This window comes from Danio rerio, chromosome 4 (assembly GCF_049306965.1).
Source record: "Danio rerio strain Tuebingen ecotype United States chromosome 4, GRCz12tu, whole genome shotgun sequence".
Taxonomy (NCBI): domain Eukaryota; kingdom Metazoa; phylum Chordata; class Actinopteri; order Cypriniformes; family Danionidae; genus Danio; species Danio rerio.
Genome location: NC_133179.1, coordinates 59,133,655 through 59,159,000, shown reverse-complemented (window position 1 = coordinate 59,159,000; position 25,346 = coordinate 59,133,655). Strand labels below are relative to the sequence as shown.

Below are 25,346 nucleotides of genomic sequence, written 5' to 3'. Positions count from 1 at the left end.
TCTTCATCTGCTAGGTAAACAGGCAGATGCTTGAACGAAACAACATAGTCTCTGTTTTGTAACCTCCGTACTTCAGATTTCACTCCTTTAATTGTCAATCCATTGTCTATTAAAATTTCCGTGTCATCTTCAGTCTCCATTGTTACTTCATACTCCCTTTGTTTGTTTGGGTCTCACCGCCAGAATTCTTCCTGCTCCAATCAGCTCCGTGACTGCTTTGTTTATATCAAATCTTCTTGCATCTTTTACATTTTCTACTTCTTCAGTTACTGTTGCTTCCTTTGTGCATACTCTTCTTTGTACCTCTTGCTTATCCTTACCTTTCTCACCTCTTCGTTGGCCGGGCTCTTCATTTCATTTATCTCTTTGTCTGTTGCCAAGTCCATTTTCTTTATCTCTTCGTCTATTATACAGCCCATTTTCTTTATCCTCTCTTGCAAGTCCCTCCATTTCCATGTCGTTGCCGGGGAATCTGTCCATGATTAAAAATAAAACACACTACATAACCACCCTTCAGTCAGCAAAATGCTGCTGTTAGGTGGTTTTTAAAGACAAAAAGAAAACAAACAAACAAAAACACTCAAGGTCAATAAACAAAAAGGTAGACAAACAAAATGGGGAGAGCCTTTCTCTCCTTACTGCTGCCAACTCACTTCCTGTTTGCTCTATAGCCCCCTCAGGGTGGTGTGGCCGTAAGCAATGACAGCTGTCAAGTGTTGGCTATTGAAACTAGGCGCAGCCCCAGGAGGCGAGCACAGCTTAGCTGCCTGCTGCGCCAATGAGCTGGACAGCCGGAGCTGGGCAAGCTGTGAAACACCAGATTCCATGTCACGGTACTGCGGTGCGGCTCCCAGAAGACAGCTCCTGCCAAGCTTGCTTGTCAGGATGGCCGAGCGGTCTAAGGCGCTGCGTTCAGGTCGCAGTCTCCCCTGGAGGCGTGGGTTCGAATCCCACTTCTGACAAACCGAGCCTGCGGCAGTGCGCTCAGGCTGAAGTCTTTAACTCTCTGCCCCCATGTCCGAATGATACAGTAACAATGACAAAGTGCCGCATCACGTGGGCTTTAATGCAAGTGCACTGAAAGGGGATCAAAAGAATTGTCCAGGGATGGCGTTGCTTTTTAAGGTTTGCAGGGCATTTTTTTCGTCACATCCTCATACAACGTCAAGTCATGACATTTGACAGATCCATGCCTTTGTATCGTGGATCATCCAGTGAGCAGAGAGCCAATTGAGAATGTGCGTAAAAGCAAATCTGAATGTTTCCGCCCAGTTTCTAACAGGAGACCCTCCGCTTGTAAAGCCATCGTGATAACCACAGGAGCCTCCGGTTAGGGTGAGAGCGCTGTCTTGTGGTGCCAGCGCAGAGAGACGCAAAGTCACTTTCCACAATGTTTTCATTCAATGTTCTACGCTGGTGGAATCACCTTTCCATTCCCACTCGGATTACGGTTACACTGGTGTCCTTCAAACGACAGCTAACACCCATCTCTTCAGAGTACACCCGAACCCCGGTGAATATCCCTCTCTCTAAAGAAAACGAAACTCCTACTCCAGCACTAAATTCTCTGAGCACAAACAAATTACTTGGAATAAATAGCCCTTTTTCGTATGCATTGCCTCGTCTTGTTGAATACCTCCACTATTGTATGTCGCTTTGGACAAAAGTGTCCGCTAATTGTATGCTTCCACCCAGTTTCGAACAGGAGACCTTTAGCGTGTAATGCAAACATGATAAACACTACACTACGGAAACCAATAGGCCCGTGCTGCTTCAAGTATTTATAGTCTTTTTTATAGAGCTGTCTTGTACGGTCTGCACCGTGAAGGGCCAGCAAACGCACTGGCCACCTGCTCATGCACAACACAAAGCTAAAAGAAATCAGATTCTACGCAAGTTTGCGACACCACGAGGGGCGGTAAACACTGAGCTGAATTCAAACTTCTAGACTCACACCGCTCTGCAGAAAGAATGTTTTCAGTGAATGTCAGTACTCAACAGAAGCCTGATTTGACAATTGTCATAAAAGCCAGAGGTTGTTTCCGCCCAGTTTCGAACTGGGGACCTTTCGCGTGTGAGGCGAACGCGATATCCACTACACTACAGAAACCTTCAGGCAAATCAAGCAGATAACCCTTTTTGATTGGGTGCCTGTCGACGATCATTGCTGGTGCGGCAGTGGATGCTATTATTTTCTCGCCAAAAGAAGAGCACTGTTTCTGCTCGGTTTCGAACCGAGGACCTTTCGCGTGTTAGGCGAACGTGATGACCACTACACTACAGAAACCCCACAAGCGCTTTCACCAGCGAAGTTAGGCGTGCAAGGATAAAACAAGGCGTACGCGTTGGTCAATCGAGCGGACAAAGCCAACTCAGCGTGACAAGCTCCCTGCAGGTATCAGGGCCAATTTACAATCCGGGCCCGACACAGCTGTACAGGTCCTTGCGAAATGTCCCCTTTCGACACATTTGAAGCACCTGAATTCTGGGCGTTCCTTCATCACATTTTCTGAGCTCATGCATAGTCGACAGGTTTTTACCTGATTGGTGTGCATGACTCTAAAGTGCTGTGGCCCTTCCGCCGTCTCGATTTTGGTACTGTATGGTAAGGAGACCATCTCTTCCGGAAATCTGTTTTTTACAAACCTTGTTCCATCTTCTATGTTTGTGCCAGGATACAATCTTCTTTTAATTTTAGATATGGGGAAAACTCCCCATCTCTCTAGCTTGCTTAAAATTTCTTCATCTGCTAGGTAAACAGGCAGATGCTTGAACGAAACAACATAGTCTCTGTTTTGTACACTGGTGTCCTTCAAACGACAGCTAACACCCATCTCTTCAGAGTACACCCGAACCCCGGTGAATATCCCTCTCTCTAAAGAAAACGAAACTCCTACTCCAGCACTAAATTCTCTGAGCACAAACAAATTACTTGGAATAAATAGCCCTTTTTCGTATGCATTGCCTCGTCTTGTTGAATGCCTCCACTATTGTATGTCGCTTTGGACAAAAGTGTCCGCTAATTGTATGCTTCCACCCAGTTTCGAACAGAAGACCTTTAGCGTGTAATGCAAACATGATAAACACTACACTACGGAAACCAATAGGCCCGTGCTGCTTCAAGTATTTATAGTCTTTTTTTATAGAGCTGTCTTGTACGGTCTGCACCGTGAAGGGCCAGCAAACGCACTGGCCACCTGCTCATGCACAACACAAAGCTAAAAGAAATCAGATTCTACGCAAGTTTGCGACACCGCGAGGGGCGGTAAACACTGAGCTGAATTCAAACTTCTAGACTCACACCGCTCTGCAGAAAGAATGATTTCAGTGAACGTCAGTACTCAACAGAAGCCTGATTTGACAATTGTCATAAAAGCCAGAGGATGTTTCCGCCCAGTTTCGAACTGGGGACCTTTCGCGTGTGAGGCGAACGTGATAACCACTACACTACGGAAACCTTCAGGCAAATCAAGCAGATAACCCTTTTTGATTGGGTGCCTGTCGACGATCATTGCGGGTGCAGCAGTGGATGCTATTATTTTCTCGCCAAAAGAAGAGCACTGTTTCTGCTCGGTTTCGAACCGAGGACCTTTCGCGTGTTAGGCGAACGTGATGACCACTACACTACAGAAACCCCACAAGCGCTTTCATCAGCGAAGTTAGGCGTGCAAGGATAAAACAAGGCGTACGCGTTGGTCAATCGAGCGGACAAAGCCAACTCAGCGTGACAAGCTCCCTGCAGGTATCAGGGCCAATTTACAATCCGGGCCCGACACAGCTGTACAGGTCCTTGCGAAATGTCCCCTTTCGTCACATTTGAAGCACCTGAATTCTGGGCGTTCCTTCATCACATTTTCTGAGCTCATGCATAGTCGACAGGTTTTTACCTGATTGGTGTGCATGACTCTAAAGTGCTGTGGCCCTTCCGCCGTCTCGATTTTGGTACAGTATGGTAAGGAGACCATCTCTTCCGGAAATCTGTTTTTTACAAACCTTGTTCCATCTTCTATGTTTGTGCCAGGATACAATCTTCTTTTAATTTTAGATATGGGGAAAACTCCCCATCTCTCTAGCTTGCTTAAAATTTCTTCATCTGCTAGGTAAACAGGCAGATGCTTGAACGAAACAACATAGTCTCTGTTTTGTAACCTCCGTACTTCAGATTTCACTCCTTTAATTGTCAATCCATTGTCTATTAAAATTTCGGTGTCATCTTCAGTCTCCATTGTTACTTCATACTCCCTTTGTTTGTTTGGGTCTCACCGCCAGAATTCTTCCTTCTCCAATCAGCTCCGGGACTGCTTTGGTTATATCAAATCTTCTTGCATCTTTTACATTTTCTACTTCTTCAGTTACTGTTGCTTCCTTTGTGCATACTCTTCTTTGTACCTCTTGCTTATCCTTACCTTTCTCACCTCTTCGTTGGCCGGGCTCTTCATTTCATTTATCTCTTTGTCTGTTGCCAAGTCCATTTTCTTTATCTCTTCGTCTATTATACAGCCCATTTTCTTTATCCTCTCTTGCAAGTCCCTCCATTTCCATGTCGTTGCCGGGGAATCTGTCCATGATTAAAAATAAAACACACTACATAACCACCCTTCAGTCAGCAAAATGCTGCTGTTAGGTGGTTTTTAAAGACAAAAAGAAAACAAACAAACAAAAACACTCAAGGTCAATAAACAAAAAGGTAGACAAACAAAATGGGGAGAGCCTTTCTCTCCTTACTGCTGCCAACTCACTTCCTGTTTGCTCTATAGCCCCCTCAGGGTGGTGTGGCCGTAAGCAATGACAGCTGTCAAGTGTTGGCTATTGAAACTAGGCGCAGCCCCAGGAGGCGAGCACAGCTTAGCTGCCTGCTGCGCCAATGAGCTGGACAGCCGGAGCTGGGCAAGCTGTGAAACACCAGATTCCATGTCACGGTACTGCGGTGCGGCTCCCAGGAGACAGCTCCTGCCAAGCTTGCATGTCAGGATGGCTGAGCGGTCTAAGGCGCTGCGTTCAGGTTGCAGTCTCCCCTGGAGGCGTGGGTTCGAATCCCACTTCTGACAAACCGAGCCTGCGGCAGTGCGCTCAGGCTGAAGTCATTAACTCTCTGCCCCCATGTCCGAATGATACAGTAACACTGACAAAGTGCCGCATCACGTGGGCTTTAATGCAAGTGCACTGAAAGGGGATCAAAAGAATTGTCCAGGGATGGCGTTGGTTTGCAGGGCATTTTTTTCGTCACATCCTCATACAACGTCAAGTCATGACATTTGACAGATCCATGCCTTTGTATCGTGGATCATCCAGTGAGCAGAGAGCCAATTGAGAATGTGCGTAAAAGCAAATCTGAATGTTTCCGCCCAGTTTCTAACAGGAGACCCTCCGCTTGTAAAGCCATCGTGATAACCACAGGAGCCTCCGGTTAGGGTGAGAGCGCTGTCTTGTGGTGCCAGCGCAGAGAGACGCAAAGTCACTTTCCACAATGTTTTCATTCAATGTTCTACGCTGGTGGAATCACCTTTCCATTCCCACTCGGATTACGGATACACTGGTGTCCTTCAAACGACAGCTAACACCCATCTCTTCAGAGTACACCCGAACCCCGGTGAATATCCCTCTCTCTAAAGAAAACGAAACTCCTACTCCAGCACTAAATTCTCTGAGCACAAACAAATTACTTGGAATAAATAGCCCTTTTTCGTATGCATTGCCTCGTCTTGTTGAATACCTCCACTATTGTATGTCGCTTTGGACAAAAGTGTCCGCTAATTGTATGCTTCCACCCAGTTTCGAACAGGAGACCTTTAGCGTGTAATGCAAACATGATAAACACTACACTACGGAAACCAATAGGCCCGTGCTGCTTCAAGTATTTATAGTCTTTTTTATAGAGCTGTCTTGTACGGTCTGCACCGTGAAGGGCCAGCAAACGCACTGGCCACCTGCTCATGCACAACACAAAGCTAAAAGAAATCAGATTCTACGCAAGTTTGCGACACCACGAGGGGCGGTAAACACTGAGCTGAATTCAAACTTCTAGACTCACACCGCTCTGCAGAAAGAATGTTTTCAGTGAATGTCAGTACTCAACAGAAGCCTGATTTGACAATTGTCATAAAAGCCAGAGGTTGTTTCCGCCCAGTTTCGAACTGGGGACCTTTCGCGTGTGAGGCGAACGTGATAACCACTACACTACGGAAACCTTCAGGCAAATCAAGCAGATAACCCTTTTTGATTGGGTGCCTGTCGACGATCATTGCTGATGCGGCAGTGGATGCTATTATTTTCTCGCCAAAAGAAGAGCACTGTTTCTGCTCGGTTTCGAACCGAGGACCTTTCGCGTGTTAGGCGAACGTGATGACCACTACACTACAGAAACCCCACAAGCGCTTTCACAAGCGAAGTTAGGCCTGCAAGGATAAAACAAGGCGTACGCGTTGGACAATCGAGCGGACAAAGCCAACTCAGCGTGACAAGCTCCCTGCAGGTATCAGGGCCAATTTACAATCCGGGCCCGACACAGCTGTACAGGTCCTTGCGAAATGTCCCCTTTCGTCACGTTACCTGAATTCTGGGCGTTCCTTCATCACATTTTCTGAGCTCATGCATAGTCGAAAGGTTTTTACCTGATTGGTGTGCATGACTCTAAAGTGCTGTGGCCCTTCCGCCGTCTTGATCACAAGTTTTTGGATTTGTCAGGGAAACCAGAGCACCCAGAGGAAACCCACATGAACATGGGGAGAACATGCAAACTCCACACAGAAACACCAACTGACCCAGCTTAGGCTCGAACTAGTGACCTTCTTGCTGGGAGGCAAATATGCTACCCACTGCACCACCATGCAGCCACCATATACATTTTTTTTCTAAAATGTATACATATTTTAAGTCTTAGCTCTGCAATTTAACTATTTTTGTGGCAAATATTTTTTTCATTATCTTTCAAACAGTAGGCTGAAAAAAACATTTTAGAATAACAATTAAATTGCCAGCAATGTGGTGGCGCTGAGGGTAGAACGTTCGCCTCACAGTAAGAAAGTCGTTGGTTTGAGCCTCAGCTAGGTCAGGTGGCATTTCTGTGTTGAGTTTGCATGTTCTCCCTGTGTTTGTGTGGGTGTCCTCTGGGTTCTCTGGTTTCCTCCACAAATCCAAAGACATGTGGTACAGGTAAATTGAGTAGGCTCAAATATATATATATGTGTGTGTTTGGATGTTTCCCAGTGATGCATTGCAGCTGGAAGGGCATCTGTTGTGTAAAACATGGATGGTGCTGGATAAGCTCTTGGGTTATTCCATTGTAGCAACTCCAGACTAATAAAGGGACTAAGCTGAAAAGAAAATTAATGAATTTAGTCGGAATTTAAAGGTTTTTGCATCTGATTTCAATATTATTCTTTTTTTGGAATTATAAGCTAAGCTTATTGTGCTGTAGGTTTTTGCTTCTACATTTTACCAACAGTAAACCGGAGCATTATTGAACAAAGAAACATACAAAAGAACCCTTCCTTTTCATTGATACAACCTTTATGCAAAAATCTCCAAAAATGAGCTCTCTACACTTTTGAGCGAACTCTGTTCATTTTCCTGGTGTGAAGCTGATTTTTGTTTAATTGCTCCCTGTTCGCAAAGTACAGCTCTGCAATTGCAACGAGCTGGGCCACTGCATTTTGAGAGACACCTTCTCTCTGGAACGCTCTGGTCATGGTTGCTCCACGTCTTGTCAGCTTCAAAAGCCTTTTGTAGCATGTATGACATCACAAACATTATTAGCTGAAAAACTATTTAAAACAATTAATACCTTCATGACCAAATAATTACAATGCAACCACCTATCGTAAGCCTAATGAGCACGTAAAATTATATAAGTATCAAATGCACATTTGTTTGTGTGTGTGTGTGTGAGTGAAAGACAGCATGTAGTAGTGTGTGTAAGAGAGAGAGCCAGTACATGTTTATGAGAAAGCATGTAGAAGTGTGTGTGTGAGAGGGAGGGCTTATCTTTGTGAGTGAGAGCATGTACATGTGTCTGTGAGATGTCTATGTGTTTGTGTTGGCAACATTGTATCATTTACAGTCATGCTAAAAAAGTATTTCTGAATTGAATTGAGATAGAATGTAGGTGTGTGTGAGAGAGAGCATGTACAAGAGTGAGTGTGTTAGTGAGAGTGTGTACAAGTGTGTGTGTGTGTGTGTGAGTGAGACTAGTTAGTTAGTGTTGTGCTGAAAATTGATATGTCCTGAAAACTTGTCAGACCAAACAGTTATTTACTTTTTGGTTTTATTTATTTAATAAATGTATATGGTATTTAAGCAAAGTTTTAGGGGAACTGGATATAATTATAAAGAATAATATTTTTTTTTACATAATATAATCATTTTTATTTTTTTATTTAATTTTAAATAATAATAGGCCTACACACACACACACACACACACACACACAGTCTAAAAATTGAATATTAAGCATGTAATATACACCCAGTCTAAAGCATGAAGTTTCCAGAAGCACTCAAACTGCTCAAGGCTGGGCTAATGCTGAGGTTTCATCTTTGGGTAGAGACTCAATAATATCCATCTGCACAGTGTGACATCACATTCGACCGGCGCGCGCGTGTGTGTGTGGCTTTTTTTCTGTGTTAGTGGGCGAGGCCGCAGGTTTCAAATCTCCCGGGTTTGCGCACGCAACTACTTGTGTTTCGTAGATACAACATCATGAAACATCTAATGACTCGTTATCAAGACGACTCATTTGAAGCACTATGAGTCGACTCTTTTATAGATGAATCAACAGTTTTAAACACTGTACACTTACAGATTTAAGCCTCAGCTGGATATTTCACTTCACTTAGAGCTGTGTTACACACTACATGGAAGGGCATTTTCAAAAAACCATAATATGGGCTCTTTAACAAAATAAATACACTATTTAAATAAAATATGCAATAAAATAGAAATCAACAAGTGAAATAGAAGAAACTGTAGAACTATTATGGTTATAAACTATATAAATACACACACATGTAAGAGTCCATCTATTAGTCCCATGACAGAGCTAACAGCATGGGTGAAGGTTAACTGTGTGTAAACCTTTTAGCACATGTGAAAAGAAATATTTTTGTTCGTTATAATTTATTTTAATTTGTTTCTAGCTCTAAATTTTAATCTGACTCCAATTTATAATAATTTTAGATTTAGATTCAAGCTGATTACCTTATAGGTTGTGATTAGGTCTAATTTAGATTGATTAACCTAATAAATCCTTATATTAAATTAATGTTTAATTGTTTACTCAAAGTCGCTTAGAGTCAGTATGCTGGCCAGTTTCATCTGCTCACGGACACATCTTCTCCAGTTCCGATTCTTAGCAGATATGCTAATTTCCTTCAAGTAATAGAAGGCCGCCCCATGCTTGCTCATACTTAAAGAAAGTTTGATTTAGCCCCTAGATTATATCATCAGTGATTGTCAGAAATCAACAGGTCTCCAATGCTGTGCCCATGCTCCATCCATTGCGCCTAAATAGATGACTAATCCTGGTCGTAGGCTGCGGAAACGTCAGCCAAAACAATCTACTACATTTAAATGATTTCAGGAGATATTAGAGTTAAACAAGAATTTTACATTTATTTGTCAGGCAAAGATTTTCCATTCCAGTTCACATAATTAAACAAAATAAGCCAATCAAGATTGTACAACATCAATTACTCAAAGATACATTGAAGAGTTAAAGAGGAATACCTGAACATGTAGAAATACATTGCAGCATATAAGTCCTGATGCAGAGCTCAGAGACTCAACCTGCAATGGGGTATCCTGTCTACAGGATCCCACGGACACTTCTGCACCCTTTGCCTAAATACTCAAATCATTATAAATTCAAGACAATAAAAGCTTCACCAAGACTCTTGCCTGGTCATGAGTTGATGCGAAGACAATTTTCCTTGTAGTGGAGCATCCATATTAAAAACTTAAACATTCGGTGTGAAATGTGAGTGAGCTGCACTGGTGGAGAAGGTAAAGTATAGGGCAAAGAGGGGGGCTCAGGATGCATGATCGAGACAACCTGAACAACTGGTTTTCTAGCTGATCTTCTCAGTGGCGCCCCCAGAAAATTTTCTTAGGGGTGGCCAGAAGAGGCCGCACCAAATCTTGGGGTGGCACACAAAAAAAAATAATGAATTCAGTGTAATGTTATATTTTTATTTCTGGTAAATGAAATAATGTAGTTTTATTCATTTAATTAATTCTATTTGAAATATTGCAATTTATTCTTTGAAATAATTCAGCAAGTACATGTGCAAACCAAATAAAAATCTATGTTTAGTTTAAAAACACTTTTCATATACTGTATAAATGACTTCTTTTTTTACGTGCCTTTATTGTACATCATACGAGATATGCCATGTCTAAAATTAATGAAGATTAATGAGTTTATTATTCCCAGTGATGGGTTGCAGCTGGAAGGGCATCCGCTGTGTAAAAATGTGCTGGATAAGTTGGCGGTTCATTCCGCTGTAGCGACCCTGGATTAATAAAAGGACTAAGCCGAAAAGAAAATGAATGAAAGAATAATGAGTTTATTATAACCCAAACAAATGAACAAACTGAACAAAAGGCATTACTATACACACTCACTATACCTAATAATATTATTTATCCATATTGCTTTTTGAACCATTTTATTAATGCAGCTTCTTCTATTGATATACTGTAGCTTAAGGTAAATATTAAATAGCCATTGCTGTCTATTGAAGGTGTGTGCGTGCTGTCAAGGACGATCGGGGAGGGTAGTGGTGGTTCTAGTTTAAATGACACCCTGGGCGAACCACCCTATACACCCCCACCTCTCTTGAATTGTTAGATTTGTTATTCAATAAATATAACAATTTATTTATATTTATTCTAAATAAATACAATTAATATTAATATACAATTATTATTCTAAATAAACAACAGAAATCAGTCCTAAATATTACTGGAAAACAACAACTGGAGTGATATGCCAACATCACTTAAGAAACCTTTTGCATGAAAATGAATTATGACAATTCTAAAGAATACAAAAAATGTATTATAGAATTATCTGTGGTCTTAGACCAGATCATGGCTGAGAAATCATGTTATGAAGTCTTACCTCCCTGACTCATTATCCCTCCTTTCTGCTTTAAAGGCATGCTTAGTGAAAGTAACATCATCATCATCATCATCATCATATTATATAAACTTTAAACGACTTTCAAAACTCGCTGCGTGCCGACACCTCTGCACAAAAGGCTTTTACTCCGTTTCACGGCGCATGAGCGGTGCCTATAATGTCGGCGTGCATGCAAACAACCAACCGGGATTCACACAGGAGTGCGTGAGGCGCGCGGGAATGGTTTTCCGCGCGCATGCGTCAGTTTGCTTTCATCAGCATTGAACCAGAGGGGGAGAGCTACGTCAGTAACACCAACAATAATTTAGTGACTGCATTTTATTTATTTATGTATTTATTTATTTATCTAAATATTGGGAATTTATAAGTTCATTTCAATCAATAATGTCAACCGCAAAATTATATTGGGGTGGCCAAAGGGGTGGCCACAGGGGTGGCCAGAGTTTACCGAGGGGTGGCCGTGGCCACCCCTGGCCACCCCTTGGAGGCGCCCCTGGATCTTCTTCTCACATTGGAAAGATTATTGTTTTAGTGCCTGATCATTCTCATGCTCTTGTCTCGTGTGGAGTTCCATAACAGTTTGCAGATTTTAATATTATGGAGAGATATAGCCATCCTTACACTATTATGTGCATTTCTGATCTTAAACTGTAGTTCCACTGTACTCTGCAACGAGAACCTCAGTCAAAAATATTTATGTAAAACTGAATTTTTGTTGCATCATATAATCATATTTTAAATTTTTCATAAAATCATCAAACAATGTGTACCTAAAAAGCATTTTCTAAGAAATAAAAAAATTCTGTCATATTGTCACTAAGTTATTGTTACTTTTTTTCTAGTGGATATGTGGTTTATATCTAGTATATATATAAATATATTGATTTGTCTATTTGCTGGCTTGCTATCAGAAAACAAACACTAAGCTAGGCGATAGATTAATTAAATTCTACAATTACAAGTGATTTGTAATTTGTTCATTTATACCCCATTTTTTGTTTAATAATGTTTTTCTATGCAGACTTTATGTATTGGTCTAATATTTGTATAAAGAAAGATTTAATTTGCATTTACTCATTTAGCATCTTTTATCCAGCGACCAACAATTAATGACAAAAGAAGAAACAGACTCAGCCTATCAAAGGTTCAGAGCTTGTGTTATTAAATGCTAACAAACCTTAAGCCAAGTCCAACAAGTAAAGCCACACAATGTTGTTTTAAAGCTTATTTAATTTTATTTATTTTTTTTAAATGCACCGTTCTATTCACAAGTCAAGTTGTTAAGCTCATTAGGCCCTGTGGCTTTTGTTTTTTATTTATAATATCTTTCACTTAAATTGCTGTTTCATAAAAACATCTACTGGGAAGAGTTGCCATATTTCATATAAAGATTTTATGGCACAAACGTGTTATTTAATTTTAAGCTTGTTTGTTTTTATTTATTAAAAAGCCTAGCTTGATGTGCACTATTTTGTTTTTCTTTTGCTTATTTTATTGTTGTGATTTATAAAGTAATCTGAAAATTATTTATGAAAGCTTTTCTGGTAAAATAATAATAATAATAATAAAACAATAAACAACAAATAAACAGTGTTTAAGTGTCTAATGCTGGCAGCATCATATGTTACAAAACTATTCACAAAGACTATTTGATTTATTAAATAACTCATCTCTTGTGCTTTCTTTCATGTTATGTGACAAAATTAATGAATGACTCGGATGAACTAAAAGATTCATTAATTCGCTCATGTGCACGATGTGTAGTGCGAGACAAGATTAGTTCATTTTTCGAGTCCTCTATCGAGTCGTTCGTTCACCACATGAAAGACTACAGCCAAACATATGCATTTATATGCCAATCATATGCATTTAGAGCCAGAAAAAGAATTGATCTGTTCACCTCTCGAGTCCTCGGGTTTGAGTCATTCGTTCATCACCGGCCAATCATATGCGTTTAGAGCCAAAAAAAAAAAGAATTGATCTATTCAACTCTCAAGTGCTCCGGTTTGAGTTATTCTGTCATGTGATGAACGAACGACTCAAGAACCAGAAGACTCGAAAGGTGAACTAATTATCATGGCTTCTATCGGCTCAGACTGGGTACATTGGTTAAAATTATATGTGACTGTCATTGTAACGTGAACGCACCACTGACATTTGAATACATGAAGAGGTGAGCTGAGCAAACAGACAACAATACCTATAGACAAAAGAGCAGGTAAACATTGAATTATTATTTTCTCATTCTTATAGTATTCTATTTATGACTTATTTGTCGTGTGATCAACCTTCTGGGCTAGTTGTAGATGTGTTTGGAAGCAATTCGTAACATTTTAATAATATTTTGGCAAATTGAACCAAATGAACGAAATGACTCGAAAAAAGATTTGTTCATCTCGATCAGTAAATAAAATGATACGAACTTCCCATCACTATTGAGTATGCGAAATTCTGTTGTACGCCACTGCGAAAAGGGGCGGGATTAAACAAGATGATTAGACATGAATGGTTTCTCTCCAGTGTGGCTCATGATGTGTTGATTAAGGTGTGATGATTGGCTGAAACTCTTCCCACACTGAGTGCATGTGAATGGTTTCTCTCCAGTGTGAATCCTCATGTGTTGATGAAGGCGTGATGAGCAGGTAAAACTCTTTCCACACTGAGTGCATGTGAATGGTTTCTCTCCAGTGTGGATTGTCATGTGACAGTTAAGGTTTGATGATTGGCTGAAACTCTTCCCACACTGAGGGCAAGTGAATGGTTTCTCTCCAGTGTGTATTTTCATGTGACAGTTAAGGTGTGATGATTGGTTGAAACTCTTCCCACAGTGAGGGCATGTGAATGGTTTCTCTCCAGTGTGGATCCTCACGTGTAGATTAAGGGATGATGATTGGCTGAAACTCTTCCCACACTGAGTGCATGTGAATGGTTTCTCTCCAGTGTGGATCCTCATGTGTAGATTAAGGGATGATGATTGGCTGAAACTCTTCCCACACTGAGTGCATGTGAATGGTTTCTCTCCAGTGTGGATCCTCATGTGAATCTTAAGGGATGATGATTGGCTGAAACTCTTCCCACACTGAGTGCATGTAAACGGTTTCTCTCCAGCGTGGATCATCATGTGAAACTTAAGATCGTCTTTTCTTCCAAAACTCTTTTCACACTGAGTGCAGATGAAATGGTTCTTGTCTCTCCTTTTCAAAATACCATCAGTCTGTAAATAGTTTTTTTCCTCAATTTTGACACGATGTTCCTCCTCTTTACTCCCCTCATTCACTTCAATTAAGTCTGAAATAAATAAATAAAACAGTTTTTATTAAGTCTTAAAAAATCTCATCAAAAGCTGAAAAGTGAGAAGACACAGGAAACATTGGCTACACACACTGTAATTTTGGTGCAAATTAAATGTAAAATAAATCAGATCATATTGTGTTTGGTCCATTAACGTGTACACATTTATACAAAGTCTTGGATTTCATTACAGAGGTCTTAATTTATTTATTTATTTTACCTTTCTAAGATTAAGTTCATACATTGATTGTTTTAAAACATCTATTTCATAATACTTTAATATGAGGAATAAAACACTGCTTATTGTCAAAACTCATTCCTAGGAACTTTACCTTTTTCACAACTTGTATAGTTTCTCTATCTAAAAAAGCTCCTGATCTAAATGCATAGATCTTAAAAAACAAAAATGCATGCATACAGTTTTTGACTTAGAAAAATGAAAACCATTTAAAACTGACCAGTCATATATTTTATTTATACATATTTAAATTAGTCTCTTGATTGTATACATATTTTACCCTTCATAACAAATACATAAATCATCTACATATAGACTACGAAATATATTATACCCATTAACATTTACAATATTATTAATTTTAATACTAAATGGTGTTACTGATAGTATACTTTCTTGGGGCACTTCTGATTCTCATATATGCTATATATGCTCATATATTCAGATAATATAGTTTTCATACGCACACGAAAAACTCTATTGAATAAAAAAAAATTGCAATAAAATTAGGCAAATTTCCTCAAACACCCATCTTGTGTAAATCTTTTAAAATACCATACCTCCTGGTAGTGTCAAAGGCCTTTTCCGGATTAAAAAAAAAAAACTGCTTATATGTGTTCTTTTTTTAATAAAATCATCTCGTACAAAAGATTCTAATTGTATAAGATGGTCAAGAGTACTTTTCCCTCTTCTAAACGCACACTGATATTTATTAATCTTCTGTTTTTTTTAAATCCACACCAATCGATCATTAATCATTCATTCGATTGTTTTGCAAAGGCAACTGGTAAGTGCTATTGGACGATAATTAGTTGAATGATCTTTTCCTGGTTTAGGTATTGGTATAATAGTAGCTTCTTTCTAAAAGGCTAGTATTTCTCCTAATTTGCAGATATTGTTAACCCGACAAGATGCAGAAATGCCATCTAAAAAGGTGACCTGCAGTTCATCCAGTCAGGGACATTGACAACATAAATATACAAATAAAAATGTTAACCCGGGGTTTGTGATTGTGAAACGTCTGTTAATGAACATCAGGTATAGCATGAACAGTGTGAAAGGAGATTACAGATAACACAGGATTCTGTTTATCCAGTGTTAGAATGACGCGGAGTTAATAATTTCAAGAGTTAAAAGCTCTACAAATACTCAGCCTCAGCTCTCAGAATAAACAGAGCACAATGACAAACAGTGACATACATAAATTGTCAATCATATCATAGCAGTGACCTGATCTTATATGCTATTGTTTTAGAACTTACAATTATTGGAGAAATGACCAGGAATAATAAACAATAAAAAAAACAGTAAAACTCGAGGGCGAACTGGCCATAGGGAGACATAGGGACATTTCCCCTTGGTCTTACAATCATCTGACCTGCTGCCATCGTGATTCTGGCCCGCTCTGCCCCCACTTATGATGAACATTGCGCTTCACTCCCCATACTTAATTTAGTAATAGGAAATTAATCCTTAACAAAGTATGAAGGCAAGGCAAGGCAAGGCAAGTTTATTTATATAGCACATTTCATACACAATGGCAATTCAAAGTGCTTTACATAAACAAGAATAAAAGAAACAAGTAAAATAAAAATAAAAACAAATAATAAAAATGCATAAAAACAAAACAAAACATAAAAACAGGTAAAATGTGATATAAAAGAATGAAGAAGAAGAGAAAAACATGATAGTGCAATCTGTCGGACGCAGCACAGTGCTCATTCAGTAAAGGCACAGCTAAACAGATGTGTTTTCAGTCTTGATTTGAATGTGCCTAATGTTGGAGCACATCTGATCATTTCTGGAAGCTGATTCCAGCAGCGAGGGGCATAGTGGCTAAAAGCCGATTCACCCTGCTTTGACTGAACTCTTGGAACTTCTAGTTTATATGATCCTAAAGATCTGAGTGATCTGTTAGGTTTGTATTCAGTGAGCATATCTGTGATGTATTTAGGTCCTTGGCCATTTAGTGATTTATAGACCAGTAATAATACTTTAAAATCTATTCTGAATGTAACTGGCAGCCAGTGTAGAGACCTGAGGACAGGTGTGATGTGCTCTGATTTTCTGGTTCTGGTTAGAATTCTGGCTGCAGCGTTCTGGATGAGCTGCAACTGTCTGACTGTCTTTTTGGGAAGGCCAGTGAGGAGTCCATTACAGTAATCCACCCTGCTGCTGATAAAAGCATGAACAAGTTTTTCTAAATCTTCACTAGAAACAAAGAATCTGATTCTTGCTATGTTTTTGAGATGATAGTATGCTGATTTACTGACTGCTTTGACATGACTGTTGAAACTCAGATCTGACTCCAGAGTCACACCAAGATTCTTGACCTTATTTTTTGTCGTTTGACCTTTAGTGTCAAGGTACGCATTTACCTTGAGAACCTCATCTTTGTTTCCAAACACAATAATTTCAGTTTTCTCTTTGTTTAACTGAAGAAAGTTTTGGCACATCCAATTGCTCATTTCATCAATGCATTGGCAGAGGGTGTCAATGGGGCTGTAGTCATTAGGCAGTAAGGCTAGGTAGATCTGAGTGTCATCAGCATAGCTGTGGTAGGAGATTTGGTTCTTTCTCATTATTTGGCTTAGAGGGAGCATGTAAAGGTTGAACAGGAGAGGTGCCAGAATCGAGCCTTGTGGGACTCCACACGTCATGGGTGTCCACCTCGACCTATGGTCACCTATACTGACATGGTAACCTCTACCTTCTAGGTAAGATCTAAACCATTTGAGGACTGTGCCAGATAGCCCGACCCAGTTTTCCAGCCTATACAGAAGTATGCTGTGATCGACAGTGTCAAATGCAGCACTGAGATCCAACAATACCAGCACTGTTATTTTACCTGAATCTGTATTTAGGCGTATATCATTGATTATCTTTATAAGAGCGCTCTCTGTACTGTGATGTGCTCTGAAACCAGATTGAAAATTGTCTAAACACCCCCTGAAGTTTAAGAACTTGTTAACCTGGTTAAAAACAACTTTTTCAATGATTTTGCCAATGAAAGGGAGATTTGAGATTGGCCTGTAATTGCTCAATAGGGTGTTATCCAGGTTGCTCTTCTTCAAGAGGGGTTTAACAACTGCAGTTTTAAGTGAGGTTGGAAAAACCCCTGATAGAAGTGAAGCATTTACCACTTTTAGAAGATCCATTTCTAAACATGTAAACACCGTTTTGAAGAATGATGTGGGGAGCGTGTCAAGACTGCAGGTTGATGTTTTCATAACTTGCACAGTCTCTTCTAAGATTTTGCTGTTAATTGCCATGAAATCAGACATAGTGTCTGATTTCTTAAGTTGTGGTTGAGCTTGTTTGATATCGACACAACTTGGCTGATTGGATGAGCTGATTGCCTTTCTGATATTATTAATCTTATCAGTGAAGAAATGAGCAAACTCATTACATTTGCTTTCAGAGAGGAGCTCACTGGGAATCTGACTGGGGGGGTTTGTGAGTCTCTCTATCGTTGCAAAGAGTGTACGAGCATTATTTAAGTTGCTGTTTATAAGGCTTGAAAAGAAAGTCTGTCTAGCAGTGTTTAGTTCCATATTAAAGGCATGAAGACTGTCTTTATAGATGTTATAATGGACTACTAGTTTCGTTTTTCTCCACATACGCTCAGCTTTTCTGCACTGTCTTTTCATCATTTGTACTCTAGGTGACCTTGTCCAAGATCCCTTTTGCCTGCCAGTCATCTTCTTGACTTTAACAGGAGCGATGTCATTTATGACATTCTCAATTTTAGAATTGAACAAATCAAGGAGAGAATCAACAGAATCTGCAGATATACTTGGTGCTAGTGATATGGCCTTCATAAACTGCTCACTAGTGTTTTCATTTATGCATCTCTTTCTGACAGAGACAGATCTGTCTTTAATAGCTGGAGTGATCAATATATCAAAAAAGATACAGAAATGATCAGATAGTGCCACATCCTTAACAACAGTTGATGAAATGTGTAAACCCTTAGTTATAAGTAGATCAAGAGTGTGTCCACGATTGTGTGTGGGTCCTTGAACATGCTGAGTCAGATCAAAAGTGTTAAAAACAGTCATCAGTTCTTTTACAGCATTGATTTCTGGATTATCAATGTGAATATTAAAATCCCCAGCAATACTAAAATAATCAAATTCAGAGGTTACTATTGATAACAGCTCTGTAAAATCCTCAATAAAAGCTGGAGAATATTTTGGAGGTCTGTAGATAATGATTAGTAAGATGCGTGGAGCACCTTTTAGTGCTATACTCAGATATTCAAAAGACAGATAGTCACCAAATGACACTTGTTTACATTCATACACATCTTTAAACAGGGCAGCGATGCCTCCACCTCTCCTATTAGCTCTGCAAACACTCAAAAAGTCAAAGTTTAAAGGAGCTGCTTCATTCAGAACTGCTGCGCTACAACTGTCATCTAGCCAAGTTTCAGTTAAAAGCATAAAATCAAGGCAATTTGTGTTGATAAAATCATTGACTAAAAGAGACTTATTGTTGAGCGATCTGATGTTTAAAAGCGCTAACTTAACAGTTTTAGCTGTTTTTTCTATAGTAGTCTCAGATCTACATTTAATAGACACCAGATTTGAATGATTTGCTAAACGGCCTGATGAAGTCTTTGGTTTTCTGTCACTTAACACAACACATATCTGCTTAGAGAAAGCTACAGACACACTGGGTTCCTGCTTGTTCTGAAAACATTTGATAAAGACACTGTTATCTAGGCAGGTCCCCGACACACATCACAGAGAGCTCTTGTGTTCACCAGCTGAAGATGGGGCGTTGTTGTTTGGGCCCTGGCGGTGTGATCGGAGGGCTCTTCCAGGTGGGCTCATAGGTGGTTGTGGAGCAGGCCGCTTTTTGGTTGGTAACTGGGGGCTTGCGGCAATGGAGTGTGAAAGTTTAGTTCCAGCATATACCAGTTCCTCCATCTTTTTTGAAAAACCCAAGAGTGGTGAACATTGTGACAATGAGAACGTGTCCGGTGACAGAGGCTGTGCATCTGGAGATTCTGTCTGCAGAAATATGTTTTCCTGAGGATCATTTTTGAGTGACGAGACTTGATGCTGTTCTGATGCGTCACAGTCTGCCTGTGTTGAGCAGAGGGCAACTGATAGTGTCTCTATCAACATTGGGTGTTTTGGCTGTGTGGCATTATCACTGTCCTTGGGTGATTCGTCAGCCACAAGTCCACTCAGGAGCTGATTTGAAGTCCTGTGGTCATCCGAACATTTGCTAGGTGTGTGTTTGCAATTCAGTTCAGTGGCATACACAGCTGATGGATGATTGAGGGAGAAAAAAATATTGTCCTTTAGCACCTTTGCACCAAGTTTGTTTGGATGAAGGCCATCTGATGTAAACAGCTGTCTTTGGTTCCAGAAGAGATTGAAGTTGTCGATGAAATTCAGTCCTTTCTTGTTACATGTTTTCTGTAGCCATACATTTAGACCAAGAAGCCGTGAAAACATATTTGTCCCTCTTGCAGGGAGTGGTCCACTTATGAACGCCTGAACCTTCAATCTTTCAGCTGTTTCCAAGAGCTCACAGAAATCTTTCTTGAGCAGTTCTGACTGTTCTTTACGAATATCATTCTTCCCCACATGGATGATAATCCGTTTTGCCGTCTTGTGCTTTTTCAGAATTTCCTCAAGTTCTTTGTTTACATCAGAAACTGTTGCATGAGGAAAGCAGTATGTCATTGTAGATCTGCTCCTGAAATTCTTGATTATTGAATCTCCTACGACTAGTGTTCTTATCTCAGGTGTGATCGGAGCAGAATGCCGCTGTCTAGTCGGCCTTGAGCCTCTGTTCCATGCAGAATTAGTTGCTGAATCATGCGATCTCTGTCTGACTACATTTGGGGATTCTTCACCCATATTACTCAAAACTTCATATCTGTTCTGAAGCTGTATTTGAGTCCGAGCTGTATTTGGGGTAGAAGACGCTAATGCGGCAGCGTATGATCTGACCCCTCGAGTACCCTTTGGTCTCGCACCTTGTTTATGCCAATGCTCATTTTCAACAGTTCTTTTCTGTTTTTCTGTACTCAAAACAGTAGCAGGAACAGATTTATGGGACTCACCGGCTGTGTGCTGAGAGAATCCACAATGAAGCCGAAGTTCTGGTCGGATCGCAAGCAACTTCGTTTCAAGAACTGCAATCTTTTGTAGAAGTTTGTGGCAGTTTGTACAGCAGTGAGAATCTGAATTAATCCGATCCAGAGGCATTTTCACAGCCGTGTCTTCCCGTCTCCGGAATGTAAGCAGCTGATAGCTGGTAGCGGGAGGATTGTTTAGACGGTAATTCCTTTCTTGTTAGTAAAGCTATATTCCAGAAAGTTTGTAGAATCGATGCTGATCTTCAAGCCGTGTTGTTTGAGCACTGTGCTGATAGGCTCAAGTTAAAATTAGGGTATAAGATACAAAAGCAAGAGTGCGAAGAGCGGAGCAGTGGGCAAAGACGTCCGAACAGTAGCAAAGCAGGAAGTGAAGTGAAAGTACAATTATTAAGCACATTATAAATGTGGTTGTAAGTCAGGAATACAGCATATGTAGCTGCAGTTATAAACTGTTTAATAACGCTTATTAATTTAGAGTTAATGCTAAACAGATAATGCTAAACAAATAATGAATTCAGTATTTGCTAATGCATAGTAAATGGTTTATAGTGTGTAGTTATTGTAAAGTGTAACCAAATTATCTTTTGTCTTAGACCTTTAGACCTGTCCTACCTCCCTGACTCTTTATCCCTCCTTTCTGCTTTATAGCCATGCTTAGTGAACGTAACACCATCGTTAAATTACATACACTTTACATAAACTATGCAAAACTCGCTGTGTGCCGACACTTCTGCACAAAAGGCTGTTAATTTGGTTTCATGGAGCATGAACGACGCTTAACTTTTCGGCGTGAATGCAAACAACCGGGATTCACACAGGAGCATGTGTGAGTTGCTGGTTTTCTGTACGCATGCATCAGTTTGCTTTCACAAGCGATGTTTCAGTTGCACATTGAGAATAACAAACTCGCACGTGCAAAAAATGCCAAATGTAAATGGCCCCTAATGTCTTTATTTTGAGATTGCTACTCTTAATGAATACATTTGCATAAAGTAATTGTATCTAAATGCTTTCACTAGGGGACTTTTTTTTTTGCCGCCCCCAGGAAAATCCCACCCTGGGCGATTGCCCACATTGCCCATGCCTAAATCCACCACTGGTATAGCTAAACGTTATTGTTCCACTATTATTTGTTTGTTTTGTCTCACATTGTCCCATCACATCATATAGTTCAGAATACTGTACAATGTTTTATAATGATTAATTATTTTAGTGTCAATTTCATTCAGCATGTTTAAAATTGGGGCATCCATGTTTTCTGACATACCTTAAACCAGGGTTTCTGCAGGTTTCACCAAGTTAAATTTAAGACTTTTATGACCATTATGAATGAAATTTTAGACTCATAAAAGACTAAAGAATTTTTCAAATGGCCCAGATTTTGTATTTGTCCTATCAAAAAATATATTATAATAAAAAAATATTAGATTATTATTTTGGATATTTCTTAGTAAAAGATTTTAAATGTGTAAAAAAGCAAGCTCTACTTGTATCCACACACGTTTTTTTCCAAAATAAACTTTCTTTAAAATAAAATAAAAAAATTTACAAATGTTTTAAAAACTATAACAAATTAAATCTATGCACAACAATCTGTCCAGGTCGATGTCCTCAGCAGTAAATACATGGAGCACGTTTAAACAAATCATATTGTAAGGAAAATACTTAATCCATTATGATAAATAGACTTAAAATGACCTTTTTGAATAAAAAAAGTTTAAAGTTTTATTGAGATGGATTGTTGGTGATTGTATAGGTTTTGGCCAGAATGGTTAACACAATATGAACAAAGGAAAATGAACACTTGTTTAAAAAAGCTTAAAGACCTACAACACAATTTTAGTAAATTTAAGACTTTTAAGGCCTAAAAATTTGATTTTGGAATTTAAGACATTTTAAGACTCCGTGGAAACCCTGTTTAAACACAATAGCCCTGGTAATTAGTTATTATGATAATGATTTAATTCTAATTCAGATACTATCTGTGAGAACTAGTAACAACTAGAAACAAGTTTAATCCCATGAGGTTAATTAAAAAAGGGGAATTGGGATCAATGGGACATATGCAAGTGGAAAGTACTAAGCTAACACTATCACTGCAACACTGTGAGAATACTGAAGGTCAAATATCGTCAGCTCAGTTAAACGCTTTTAATTTATGGTTTTTGTTTATTTTATATAGTGCCAGTGTTCAAGGAAGCTTTACAAACAGTAGTAGAACAAGAAAAAGCAATAACCTTAAGAAGGAAGAGAAAATGGGAGACTAATAATACATAAAATAATAACATAAGACACGAGAACAAGTGACGAAAGAAACTCATTCCTGTCTTTCAATGAGTGCTTATGTGCATTTAGGAGAACTAGGCAGCACACTCAGGGCTGCAAGATGGATTTAATTTAGTATTCTTATTATTAAAATATATCTGAATGAGGATCAAATGACTGAGTTGGTGTTTGAGAATGAAAACTAACCTGTTTGTTCCTGCAGATCTTCCTGTTTGACTGTGAATGTTTCTTCAATCTTCACATCTTCACTCTCCTCTTTAATAAACGCCATCTTTATAACAGTGTGGAGATCAGTCACTTCAGCAGGAGTTTTTCTCTGCGTTTGGACACTTTATCCTGTTTAAAATAAACAAAACAATAAAAAAATGTCCTGTTTAAAATAAATAAAACACTGAACAAAAACAAGATAATTTCAACACTTGCTTCAACAGTTTTTTTTATATGAGTCATTAACAAACAGAAATTATGTAAGTCTGAGCAAGCAACAAAAGCCACAAATCAGCCGATGTAAACTAGAACTCCATTTTTCTAATTTTATTGATGTATACTTGGAATAGAGTGACATCATGCTATTTAATAAATTAAACCTTCACTAAAACACTTATCACACACTTTACTGTTGCTTTATTCAATCTTTTTTTAAGTATGTTCTTAATTGTTTAGTTTGTTTGATTTATTTTATTGTCTGCTTACAGCAACGCTGTAGCACTTATTTGCACAAGACAAGAATTTCCTCTCGGGACAAATAAAGTTTATCCTATCTTATTCAAACAATAGACCTTACAGTGAGTAAAATAGTAGTTCTTTGTATAAAGGGTTAAAATAATATTGTCAACAGCAGGTTCATCTAACATTAAATGAACACACTGAAATTTTAATCAGTTGGTTTACATCTGTGTACAAGCTTTAAAACAAACCTTTCTCCAGTTGAATCACAGTGTGGGAGTGGTGCAGCCTTATGACGTCACACCACCATGCCACAATAAAAGTCTTTTTTTGTTTAGCTTTTTCCCCCTACTCACTCTTAATTATGAGTCATGACTTATCGATACATTTCTCCCTCATTTTTTCACTTTATAATTTATCTGCTTTTTGTTTTGTATTTGTAATGAATGGGGAAACATCAAATTTTTATATAAATTTATATACGTAATAGGTTGAAACTTATTTGGGCTACAGTCCATTTGTCAGGATAAAATCAATATTTATAACCAAACCAAACAAACAAACACATAACTAAATAGTTGTAAAAAAGCTTTTAAAAATGACTAAAAAACTTAATACACTGTTGAACAATGCATGCACATGTTTAGATTTTACATTTTATAATGTCAGCATTCAGATATTATTTGAGTGTAAATTCAGAATGTGCAACTTACCTTTCCAGTCTTCAATGAAGAAGTGGGATGAGAAATGGCCTCAGTCGTTTTTTTTTTTTTTTTTTTGTATGTTGTTGTTGGTAATAATCTCAGTGTAGGAATCAACAATCGTAGTTTGTCCTCCAAAGTTGTTCTCTTATAGCTAAATAAGCCAATGAAGTTTCTGTTAAGAACGCAGAATATATAGATACAACCCTGCTGACCTACTTGATCTGGCATGTGATTGGTTAATACTCAATTGGCACCCATTAATGCTGGTATAAAGATGCAAATGAGCAGTGGGCAACAGTGAAGACTTAAAACACATTACTGCGGAGGATGGGAAGTTTAGCAGCTATAAGAACCATAGCTTTAAAGAGAAATAAAGATGTATTGGGAAAATAAGTTGACTTTTGATGGAAGCTTTTTTATTTAGGCTGCTGCATTTTATAGTTAAATGGGTGGTCCACTGCAATATCATATTTAAACTTTAGTTGATGTGTAATGTAGCTGTGTGAACATAAACAACATCTCTGAATGTAAAAAGTTCAAAGTTCAATGCAAAGGGAGACCTTAAACAGCCGAAATACAGAACTTGATTTTAACTTGCACTGGGAAAAAATGTTTTAGAAAAAGCCACAATAAAAAAAGCAAACAGCAGTTTACACCGAGGGAAAAAAGTTTTCATTATTAAAAATAAAATTATATTATAATGAATTGAAATCATATATTGTATGCATTTGGGTCAATTTTAATGCATTAATGAAGGCTATTTAAAGCTGGACCGACCGACGCAATAAACATGTATGTCGCGTTTGTTTAATTTATTATGCATGCGAAGACTTATTCTAAACCAAATTTGTTGCCGGATTCTTTTTATGGGAACGAGAGATAAAGTGCTTATGAAGTGCT

At 38.8% G+C, this 25,346-nt stretch overlaps 3 protein-coding genes and 8 non-coding genes across 14 annotated transcripts in view; 3 read left to right on the top strand and 8 right to left on the bottom strand.

Moving 5' to 3' along the window:
* The window catches only part of LOC100537530 (uncharacterized), an 858,077-nt gene that overhangs the window by 59,400 nt on the left and 773,331 nt on the right, over positions 1-25,346 (bottom strand). The window lies entirely within an intron of this gene.
* The window catches only part of LOC137491106 (uncharacterized), a 1,257,671-nt gene that overhangs the window by 1,055,718 nt on the left and 176,607 nt on the right, over positions 1-25,346 (top strand). The window lies entirely within an intron of this gene.
* On the top strand, positions 880-962 carry trnal-cag (transfer RNA leucine (anticodon CAG)). The gene has a single exon. It is a non-coding gene; the product is annotated as a tRNA-Leu (tRNA).
* Positions 2,038-2,110, bottom strand: trnav-cac (transfer RNA valine (anticodon CAC)). The gene has a single exon. It is a non-coding gene; the product is annotated as a tRNA-Val (tRNA).
* On the bottom strand, positions 2,215-2,287 carry trnav-aac (transfer RNA valine (anticodon AAC)). Its single transcript has one exon. It is a non-coding gene; the product is annotated as a tRNA-Val (tRNA).
* Positions 3,385-3,457, bottom strand: trnav-cac (transfer RNA valine (anticodon CAC)). Its single transcript has one exon. It is a non-coding gene; the product is annotated as a tRNA-Val (tRNA).
* On the bottom strand, positions 3,562-3,634 carry trnav-aac (transfer RNA valine (anticodon AAC)). The gene has a single exon. It is a non-coding gene; the product is annotated as a tRNA-Val (tRNA).
* Positions 4,966-5,048, top strand: trnal-cag (transfer RNA leucine (anticodon CAG)). The gene has a single exon. It is a non-coding gene; the product is annotated as a tRNA-Leu (tRNA).
* On the bottom strand, positions 6,115-6,187 carry trnav-cac (transfer RNA valine (anticodon CAC)). The gene has a single exon. It is a non-coding gene; the product is annotated as a tRNA-Val (tRNA).
* On the bottom strand, positions 6,292-6,364 carry trnav-aac (transfer RNA valine (anticodon AAC)). The gene has a single exon. It is a non-coding gene; the product is annotated as a tRNA-Val (tRNA).
* LOC137491116 (uncharacterized) lies at positions 11,834-24,611 on the bottom strand. Of its 3 annotated transcripts, none has more exons than XM_073948892.1 (3): positions 24,456-24,611; positions 23,263-23,412; positions 11,834-14,428 (listed from the first exon to the last, which is right to left on the bottom strand). In XM_073948892.1, exons 2-3 carry the CDS (start codon positions 23,345-23,347, stop codon positions 13,623-13,625), a joined length of 891 nt encoding a protein of 296 aa, XP_073804993.1. In that variant the 5' UTR covers positions 23,348-23,412; positions 24,456-24,611; the 3' UTR covers positions 11,834-13,622. The 3 variants fall into 3 exon arrangements, with proteins under 3 accessions (XP_073804993.1, XP_073804992.1, XP_068076314.1); XM_073948891.1 differs by lacking the exon at positions 24,456-24,611 and adding an exon at positions 23,994-24,078 and having other exon boundaries at positions 12,149-14,428; XM_068220213.2 differs by lacking the exon at positions 24,456-24,611 and having other exon boundaries at positions 12,149-14,428; positions 23,263-23,414.

What these genes read in the sequence shown, in the direction of transcription:
- LOC137491116 (XM_073948892.1), bottom strand. Translation starts at nt 23,347, where the DNA reads ATGGCGTTTATTAAAGAGGAGAGTGAAGATGTGAAGATTGAAGAAACA. An exon ending in AGATCTGCAGGAACAAACAG is followed by an intron (nt 14,429 to 23,262) that starts GTTAGTTTTCAT and finishes TATTTATTTCAG; the next exon opens with ACTTAATTGAAGTGAATGAG.